At 39.7% G+C, this 10,155-nt stretch overlaps 1 protein-coding gene across 3 annotated transcripts; it reads right to left on the bottom strand.

Annotated features, from left to right (window-relative positions):
- Nucleotides 1-331: 331 nt before the first annotated feature.
- mettl27 (methyltransferase like 27) lies at nt 332-9,349 on the bottom strand. Of its 3 annotated transcripts, none has more exons than XM_060936205.1 (7): nt 8,995-9,349; nt 5,367-5,457; nt 2,829-2,947; nt 2,597-2,688; nt 2,351-2,502; nt 1,501-1,593; nt 332-1,000 (listed from the first exon to the last, which is right to left on the bottom strand). In XM_060936205.1, the coding sequence occupies exons 1-7, from the start codon at nt 9,022-9,024 to the stop codon at nt 798-800; spliced, it is 780 nt and encodes a 259-aa protein (XP_060792188.1). In that variant the 5' UTR covers nt 9,025-9,349; the 3' UTR covers nt 332-797. The 3 variants fall into 3 exon arrangements, with proteins under 3 accessions (XP_060792188.1, XP_060792187.1, XP_060792189.1); XM_060936204.1 differs by having other exon boundaries at nt 337-1,000; nt 2,351-2,486; nt 2,597-2,725; nt 8,995-9,345; XM_060936206.1 differs by lacking the exon at nt 5,367-5,457 and having other exon boundaries at nt 342-1,000; nt 2,351-2,486; nt 2,597-2,725; nt 8,995-9,342.
- Nucleotides 9,350-10,155: the final 806 nt, after the last annotated feature.

Below are 10,155 nucleotides of genomic sequence, written 5' to 3' on the forward strand. Positions count from 1 at the left end.
GCAACAACAAAAATTGTGAGGGGGGGGGCGCTGTTGTTTATTTGCTCTCTGAGGGGGGGCTGACTCTCCCACACTTTGAAAACCCCTGCAATACAAGACAGATGTATGGACAAAGTTCATAGTGTCACCAACTGGAGTTGGATCACCTGGCAGCAGGCAGCATTATGATTATTTTTACAATAGGATCTCTTGGTTCTTTGGAGATACATAATTGTTGAAAGCCATTTAAAAAAAATCTTTCCAGTCTTTCAGTGTTTATTAGTGTGATCAGAAAAGTTTATTACTGAGATTTTCAATAAAAAAAACATTTATAGTCATTCAAAAAAAAAAATCAATTTAAGTCAAACTGTTCCCATCTCTAAGACAGATGTATTAATATTTTACAACAAAAATGTAATTTAAAAAAAATAAATCATGAAAAAAACAATTGAAAGTCTGATCAATATGTGGATAAAGATCTTAAAATATTTTTAAGCAATTTTGTGTGGGCTCTTAAGGAACAGACAAAAGTAAAACACTTCTACTTTTTAAATGTTGATTTTGCAAATTAATTAATTGTGTACATAATCTGAAGTAAGAAGCTTTATGGTTATCAGTTTTCCAATTTAACGAAAATGCTTTTAAATGTTGCGGAGAAACCAGAAAGCTCTTTGTCTTGAAGGCCTTCCTGTGTTGGAAAATTTGAAGGAACAACTTTCTCAACTGCATCCCCCATATAAGTTTCTATAAATGAAAACTTTCCATAGAATTTATAACACTTTCTAATATTTTATCAATCGTAATAAAATAAAACAAATCTAAGTTCTCTGATAGAGATAAATAACTCCAGGTATGTACCCAGACTCAAGTTCAGACACTGCCTTTTCCCACTCGTCAACTACAGTGACAGATACACGATGCCATTTCTTTTCTTCCTCCATCGACTGAATCACACGTTCCAGCTCTGCTTTATACTCAAGATTATCAATGTTCCCTCTTGTGGTCATGCACACAAAGCCACCTGTAACAAAAAAGTGATGTAGTTTCAAAAGAAATGCCAAGATTTCACATCTCAAATGCCCACATTACTGTACATCATCCATCCTCCATAACCGCTTATCCTGTGCAGGGTTGTAGGCAAGCTGGAGCCTATCCCAGCTAACTATGGGTGAGAGGCAGGGTACACCCTGGACATGACACATGGGGACACACAATTATTCACACTCTCACCTACGGTCAATTTAGAGCCACCAGTTAACCTAATCTGCATGTCTTTGGACTGTGGGGGAAACCGGAGCACCCGGAGGAAACCCACGCAGACACGGGGAAAACATGCAAACTCCACACAGAAAGGCCCATCGGCCACTGGGCTCGAACCCAGAACCTTCTTGCTGTGAGGCGACAGTACTAACCACTATGCTACCGTGCCGCCCCCCATTACGTATCTGAAAACAAGAATATACAGTATAATGGACTTCATGTGAAAGTGCATGCATTAGGTATTGATCAAGATGTACCTACCTGGCTTGGTGGCTTGCCAGAGCTCCTTGATGACAGGCACTGGTACATTCCCAAAACTCAGACCTCCCACAATTACTACAACATCATACGACTCTGAAAATGGAGTGATCTTATTAAAATATACATCAGTTCTTGCAAGTACTTATCAGAGTAGCATACATGAGAGAATGTCTCAACAGATTCTTTGATCATATTTTTGATAGAAATGTATCACAGATTACTAAGTGTAACCATGAACTGCATAACAGCCACCATTTTGACAGAATAAATATCTCCATGATGATACCCAAGACCAATAATAGATTGGTCTCAGAAGGACTTTGTGAGTTGATTTGTCTTTTTCTTGTGGAAGACCTTGTTATTCTATGACAAGAGCTCTATTGACTCACAATACAACCCCAATTCCAAAAAAGTTGGGATGCTGTGTAAACTGTAAATAAAAACAGAAATGTGATCATTTGCAAATCATGGAAACCCTATATTTCATTGAGAATAGTACAAAGACAGCATATCAAATGTTGAAACTGAGATTTTATTGTATTTTGAAAATATATACTCATTTTGAATTTGTTGTCAGCAACATGCTTCAAAAAAGTTGGGACAGGAGCATGTTTACCACTGTGTTGCATCAACATTTCTCTTTCAAAACTACAGCAGTTGGTCTCCTCAGTTCCCAAACATTTACAGAGTGTTGTTGGATGGATCTCCTGATGTCTGAGCATAATTTGAAAAAGTGTTTTATTCTGGAAAAAATGGTCTAACAATCCATGACCCCCCCAAAAAAAATCTGAAATCTGGGGTCTCTCACATTTTCAGTATCGGTTTGGATGAGTTACGAAAAGTTTATTACCATCTTGCACAGGCAAGGGATCCTGACCCAGCATGCACTGCTTAACCTCCTGAAAAAGGCCTGGTTTTTTAGCCAGATTTAACATTCCCTCGCTTCCATCCACTCCCACAAAGTGACGAAACCCCATTTTCTTCAGCTGCAGAAAGACAAACCTTCACATTATCTTAGAGGTCCTATCAAGTAAATCATGTGGATCAAAAGAAGACAGAAATGAAATTATATGAAACATGAAAATTGTTCTCTTACATGTCTAGAGACCAGCCCTGTCCCACACGCCACATCCAGAATAATGGCTCTCTCTTTCTCGCTGGTGAAGTGTGAAGCAACGCATTCTGCAGCTAAAAAAGGAGCACGGTAGTCTAATATTGCAGTATCCTTCAAAAACAATATAAAAACATTCATTACATGGTGGATCAGGTTCAGCAGTGAGAGCAGTCATAATAATAAGCATCGGAAAGTGTGCACTTTTGCACTGTACCTGTTCATAGCTCTCAGCCCAGGTGTTGTAGAACGCAACCTTCTCCTTGGTCTCGGTATTTTCATGGGCTGAAAGAATTGTATTCCTCACATCTGCGAAGGTCCTGGTATCTGCCATCACTTATGGGAAACAAGAATATAACTGATTTGTCCCCATTTATTACAGTATAGACTCATTTTCAGAAGCTCAGTCAGCTGCTTAGAAGAGCCCATGTTTGTTAAATATTAATAAATTATTCAAACACACCATTAATCTGATCATTTATTATGCTTTGGAATTATTATTATTCATAATCACAATTCTTGATCTGGCTAATGTGTTAATTAAAACCTTAACAAGTGAATTGGGTTCTGAGACTTTAACTGGAAGGGTGTCCACCTAAACCTTTCCACATGGCACAATTATTATTGTATTTTTTTCTTGGGCTGTCAATCGACCAAAATATTTAAAATCACATTATTGTTCATAGTTAACTCACAATTAATCGCACATTTTTATCTGTTCTAAATGTACTTTAAAGGGATATTTAAGTTTTTGGGGAGTGGACAAAATATGCTTGCTTTATGCAAAGGTACTGTATGTGGCCAGGTCAGGAAGGATAAGGTTGGACAGAGCAAAAATTATTTTTGTGGGCATTTTATTTCCCCACTGTATTTTAAAAATAAAGCAGCATTAACTTTATAGTTTTGAGGGTTTAGCACAATTCAGTGTAAACAAAATAATACAGTATGTTCCTCTAGTTCCATCCTTAACGTCCAACCTCATACTATGCAATAAAATAAAATAAACAAACTTGGTGATGTGGACTCTGGACAACAGTAGTGGCCATCTTTAAATAAAGAAAATAAAAATACAAAACCCAAATAAATATATTGGTTAAGTCACACAGCTAATAAAGATGTTTTCCAATAAAATGCAATAAGTCACTGGTAAATATACAGTACATTCATGAGCAAAAACTGCGTCTATAAACATTTTTACGTAACTCACAAATTTCTCAGAAGAAAACAAACTCTCACTCCAGTGTGCAGCTTGTATACTTACACACACACCTGGACCTTAACATGTCTTCTTTTCACCCCTCTGGATCATCAAAAGCGCATTTTTTATATATGATTAGATTAGACAGAACTTTATTGATCCCTTTGGGCGGGTTCCCTCAGGGAAATTAAAATTCCAGTAGCATCATTACAGGATAAACAGAGAATAGAAATAGAGAAAAACTTCTAGATAAATTAAATTAGGTATTTACATATACAAATATAAAAAATAAAATAAGATATGGGGAAGAGGGAGAAAAAAAAAAAAAGTCCAACAGAAGAGGTATTGCACATTGTCCAGTATTGCTTATTGTCAGGCTAGGCTACTGCTCCTATATATCAATCAAAACGTAACAATACAAGTAGATTCCATACAGAGGTGCACTTTATCACAACTTACACCCACCAGATACTTGCTACATTACTTCCTGATGTCCCACATTCTGAGGGAGGGGGCACAGAATGGCCAGGGTGCCCAAGCTTTTCCAGACAAGCGTATGTTAAATGTTGTAGAATCTCCATAAGACCATCAATTCCTGTTATCACTTCCATTATAGCAGCTATAAACTGCTGTTCCATCACCAGCCTCTCTTTTCCCTCTCTTAAAGGAACAGTCCACCGTACTTCCATAATGAAATATGCTCTTACCTGAATTGAGACGAACTGCTCCGTACCTCTCCGAGCTTTGCGCGACCTCCCAGTCAGTCAGATGCAGTCAGACGCACTGTCACTCCTGTTAGCAATGTAGCTAGGCTCAGTATGGCCAATGGTATTTTTTGGGGCTGTAGTTAGATGCGACCAAACTCTTCCGCGTTTTATGTAGTTAGATGTGACCTAACACCTTCTGCGCGCTTTGGCAGCGCATTGATACGGAGCTCAGATATCAATGTGCTGTCGAAGCGCGCAGAAGGTGTTAGTACGCCTGTCATTATAGTGCGGACTTTCCATAGCATAGAAAATCGCTACGTTTCAATTTGTGTAACTGAACTTGTTTCATGTCACTGGTCATATAAACCTATGTAAACAGGAAAAACGCAGAAGAGTTTGGTCGCATCTAACTACAGCCCCAAAAAATACCATTGGCCATCCTGAGCCTAGCTACATTGCTAACAGGAGTGACAGCGCGTCTGACTGCGTCTGACTGACTGGGAGGTCGCGCAAAGCTCAGAGAGGTACGGAGCAGCTCGTCTCAATTCAGATAAGAGCATATTTCATTATGGAAGTACGGTGGACTGTTCCTTTAAAAGGTTAATAAGATATAAAAATGCAAGTTCCCCCCATGGCAGAAAACTGACTGTTAAAAAGCACTTACACCGGTAACTCCTTCCATGAATGGTAAATAAACAATGACAGGTCATACTTTTTAATCAGGTTATAGTTACATTGAATGTTGTGGAACATCCAGTTACAAATCTAACTGCAATTATTAAACAAATATGACTTTACATGACACAAAAATTTTGCACATTGGTGTAAGTGGTTAGCGCGGTCGCCTCACAGCAAGAAGGTTCTGGGTTCGAGCCCAGCAGCCGGCGAGGGCCTTTCTGTGTGGAGTTTGCATGTTCTCCCCGTGTCTGCGTGGGTTTCCCCTACAGTTCAAAGACATGTGGTTAGGTTAATATGGGATGGCCTTGGGCTGAGGTGCCCTTGAGCGAGGCACCTAACTCCCAACTGCTCCCCGGGCACTGTTAGCATGGCTGCCCATGCTCTCTGTTTAGCTACTGTTTGTTCATTCATTCAGTTGTTCATTATTCATTTTATTCATTCGTTCATTCATTCATTCTCAATTGAATTTTGCGTTTTATGTGTTGGTGTGGCTAAGGTTTGCGCTGCAATAAACCTCTAAAATGAAAACCTACTTGTGCTTGTGCCCCCATTTTTTTCCCTGTGCTCCTAAAATTTTTAACTTAGGAGCACGTGTGCTCCTGAAAAAAAAAGTTGGTGTAGAGCCCTGCATACAACGCCTTTATATTTATCGATATGATCCCAGCTTATGTTGTAGATGTGTTCACTTGGCGTTTATTTTATGTTGTTGCACAAAAACTAGAGTCAGCTAGTTGATTAGCTGCGGTGCAAGCTACAACTTTCATCCGAGTTGTTGTTCGCCTTTTGGGGGAGAAGCCAGAAACTTTACTCCGGGGATTCGACCTGGAACAATAACCGGAGCATGGTTTCCCCCAAAGTGTTTTAGTGTATCAGGCCCGATACGCTTGCTCTGCCTGCCGATACGCTTAGTCACTTTAGTTAAAATCCGATACGCTTAGATTTATACTGATACGTTAAATTTCCTACCCACAAGTAACTAGATACATAGGAGAGCAAATAACAGATCCATTTACATACTGATTGATATTTGTGTTAAACAAGCCGTCTTTTTTTTCCCCCCCAGTGTTTGTGTTGATTCTGTCAAAGTAATATGTCCGCGTGGTATGATGTACACAAACTAATCTGTTGGCTGTGTCAAGATCACATGTTCAAACCGTCCAATAAAAACATCGAAAGAAAACGTCAAATATCCCGGAAGTTTCCGATTCATTATAAGCGATCTCATTGGCTGCCGATGTTGTACCCCACCAGACAGACAAAGCCGACTGATTTTGATAAGCTAGGAGAAGGCTTGCTGGACAAATTAATCCACATCAGCATGGATGACAGCAAGATGGACTATGAGAGGGTTGCCCAACACTGGGCCAAGCAAAAGCCAAGGAGAATTAATCTGCTTTAAAGGAGTAGAAAACTTAATTCATTAGTTTGGGTTTGCAGAAAGATTATGTACTTATAAACACTCTCACAAAGTGAAGATGTCCAAACGTGTCAAATATACCATAATTTCAAATCATAATCATTTTTGGCAGTGTGATGTCACTGGGATCCATTTAACAAAAGAAGGCTCCGGATTATTCTTTGGTTAAAGGGTCACAGTGACATCACACTGCCAAATATGCTTATCGTTATTATTCGTAATTATGCTACATTTGACACTTAACAAATTCCCTTCTTCCCAAACTTAAACTGTAGAAATTAAGTTTTCTTTTCCTTTAAATATATGTTTTAATCTTAATCCAGTCCATTTAATAAAGTGCCAAAATTTAAACTTTATAATATGCAGTTGCCTTACTTTTCTTTTCAGTATATCTTAGTTATACATATATTATGGTAATTGCATCAGAAACATTCTAAGTCATTACAGTTATAGTAATACAGCGACTTATTTTAAGGTGGCAGTTCTTAGGTTCAGATCCCTTTGTGATCAACAGGAGGTCATGATGATCGATTCTCTTCATTGGATTGCATAAGATGGAGCAAACCACTGTTCATATTTTCATGCGTGTTTTTGTTACAACACTACAACAAATCATAGATAATTAAGGGATCCCCGTAGAGTTTCAATCTATCATATACCTCAGTAATCTATAACAAAACAGTTTAACTTGCATGTTGAACTTTAAGGTGAAATTTCAAATGTGTATACATTAATACTATTTAGGTCAGAAATCATTGAAACAGTGGTAAAATCTATCCTATAATCATGGATCTAAAACCTCTCAGAGACCCTGAAAATGCACCTGAGAGCATCTATTTTCAAAGAATTTTCCGGGGGAGCATGCCCCCGAACAGCGCTGGCGATTGCTATAGGCGACCTAGGCAATTGCCTAGAGCACAAAGTGTGCCCAGGGGCGCCAAGGGCGACCAAAACCCCACCAAAAAGGAGGGATGGAGTTATTGAATGAAGATGTTACCAAGTGCATCAGCGGTGTACAATGTTTTCAACCACTGTGCTGCCGAACTCTAGTACCGCGGAACACTAGTGTGCCGTGAGAGATCACCAAGTGTACCGTGGAAAATTACAGAATGACTGTATATTGTAAATATTGGCAACAGCGTTTTAGTTTCAGTCAACATTTTCTATTGGTGATGTGCCTTGAGATTTTTTTCATTGAAAAAAAAGTGCGCCCTGGCTCATGAAAGGTTGAAAACCTTTTTTACAACACCTCTGATGCGGCTGGGGATGTAGAAATACGCGTTCCTTACCTCTGCTGTTACACTACCTGTGACAGTAGCTTCTGCTGAAAGAAGCTTTTCAAAATTAAAACTGCTGAAGACATACTTAAGGTCAACAATGAGTCAAGAACGTCTGAATGGGCTTGCTCTGATGAGCATCAACCAAGAGATCTCAAGAGAAATATCATTTGATGATATTATCAAGGAATTTGCCATTAGGAAGACCAGACGAGTCCCATTGTAATGTTACTTCCATAACAAAGTACCCATAATAGCACTTTTGTTTGAAAATACAGCCCATTGATGTCCTAACAGGGTACTTAAGTTTGCACAATTTAGAATTGTAGAATTTTTTATTCACTTAATTTGTTAATTCTTCAGAGATGACTTAACTTTTAATAGCAAAAAAGAAACTAAAAATAATTTCTTGTTTATTGTCCATGCACTACACTTTGAACAGGGTGCGGAAGAGTTTTTGCCCATTATATGGAGATATGTATTGAATTTGTGTGGTCATTTTACTTTGTGACACTTTATGTGAATAATGATAACAATAAGAACAATAATGAAAAAGATAAAAATGACTTCTTGTTTATTGTCCATGCACCGTACATTGTTTAATAGTAATAGAATAGAGTGGTTAGATTAAAGTGTTATTTAGATGTTATTAGAGGGTTTTTTTTCTTGGGGGAGGGGGGCGCCAAAACTCAATCTCGCCTAGGGCAGCCAAAGACCTAGAGCCGGCCCTGCCCCCGAACCCCCCTAGTTTCGCTTTGCGCCTTTGGCGCTTGCTTTCACACCACTTAATTGTCTGTGTATTATCATGCCAGAATTTAGGGCTTTAATTTTTTTTCTGGGGAAAACACTGCGGAGGGAGTCAGGTAGTCGCTTTCTTTAATTTATCATGCTGTTTTTCTTCACAAAGCTGCAAAAGAATACGCTTCCTAAACCAACTAACTGATTTAAGCAAAACTAGTGAGCTAAAGCTAACGGGGGAAAACAAACAAACAACTGTCCTTTGAAAGAGCTAATATGAGACAAGGCACCATGAGCTTATAAATTAGCATCATAACTAAATAGACTGCAACAATGTGTATTATTATAATATATACACGTATACTTACGTCAGTCATAGTACGTAGCTGCTCACGCATGCGCTGTAGTTCATCTATACAGACATCGCAACTCTCCCGGAAATTGCAGGCGTTTCCTTAATCCCAGAATGTATGGACGCAGGGAGAGAAAGAGCAAGAGAGCGCGCATCCTGATTGCTCCGATTTGCGATGCTAACCAATCACTGTTCTGTGTGGGCGGGCTTTACGTCTTATCTCCCTGACCGACCCTGTGTCCGAAATCGCTCCCTACTCACTATATAGGGCACTATATAGTGAGGACGCCATTTTGTAGTGCTGTCCAAAACCTTCGTGAGGATTATTTACACCCTATATAGTGCACTCAAAGTATCCCACACTGCATCAGGAAAAGTAGTGATAACGACGGTCACTAAGCAAAGCAATATATCCCATCATGCATTGCGGTCTCACTGAAAGAAATCAAATTAAAAGTCTCAAAGAAGAAAGTATTTAGCCTTGATTAAAAAAAAAAAAACTTAAGATGCAGGTACTTTGTATTGATTAATGTAGGAAGTACGGTCAGTATAATATGTCTCATCTCATCTCATCATCTCTAGCCGCTTTATCCTGTTCAACAGGGTCACGGGCGAGCTGGAGCCTATCCCAGCTGACTACGGGCGAAAGGCGGGGTACACCCTGGACAAGTCGCCAGGTCATCACAGGGCTGACACATAGACACAGACAACCATTCACACTCACATTCACACCTACGGTCAATTTAGAGTCACCAGTTAACCTAACATGCATGTCTTTGGACTGTGGGGGAAACCGGAGCACCCGGAGGAAACCCACGCGGACACGGGGAGAACATGCAAACTCCGCACAGAAAGGCCCTCGTCGGCCACGGGGCTCGAACCTGGACCTTCTTGCTGTGAGGTGACAGCGCTAACCACTACACCACCGTGCCGCCCCGAAAGCATTTTTTTTCTTTTCATTTTACCTATGAGCTCACTATCTTCTTCTTCTTTTGGCTGCTCCCGATTAGGGGTCGCCACAGCGGATCTTTCGTCTCATTGCTCCCTGTCTTCCGCATCCTTCTCTGCTACTTTCATGTCCTCTCTCACCACATCCGTGTATCTCCTCTCTGGCCTTCCTCGTTTTTGTGTGCCTGGCAGCTCCATCCTCAACATTCTCCTTCCAACATGCTCTGCA

This window comes from Neoarius graeffei, chromosome 12, assembly GCF_027579695.1.
Source record: "Neoarius graeffei isolate fNeoGra1 chromosome 12, fNeoGra1.pri, whole genome shotgun sequence".
Lineage (NCBI taxonomy): Eukaryota > Metazoa > Chordata > Actinopteri > Siluriformes > Ariidae > Neoarius > Neoarius graeffei.

Bases quoted from the DNA above. Each gene is read 5' to 3' on its own strand.
- mettl27 (XM_060936204.1), bottom strand. From the start codon at position 9,024: ATGCGTGAGCAGCTACGTACTATGACTGAC. The intron at 2,948-5,366 runs GTGAGGCGACCG...GTTTCCCATAAG, and splicing joins GAACCCAGAACCTTCTTGCT to TGATGGCAGATACCAGGACC. The intron at 1,001-1,500 runs GTAGGTACATCT...TTTTTGTTACAG, and splicing joins CTGGCAAGCCACCAAGCCAG to GTGGCTTTGTGTGCATGACC.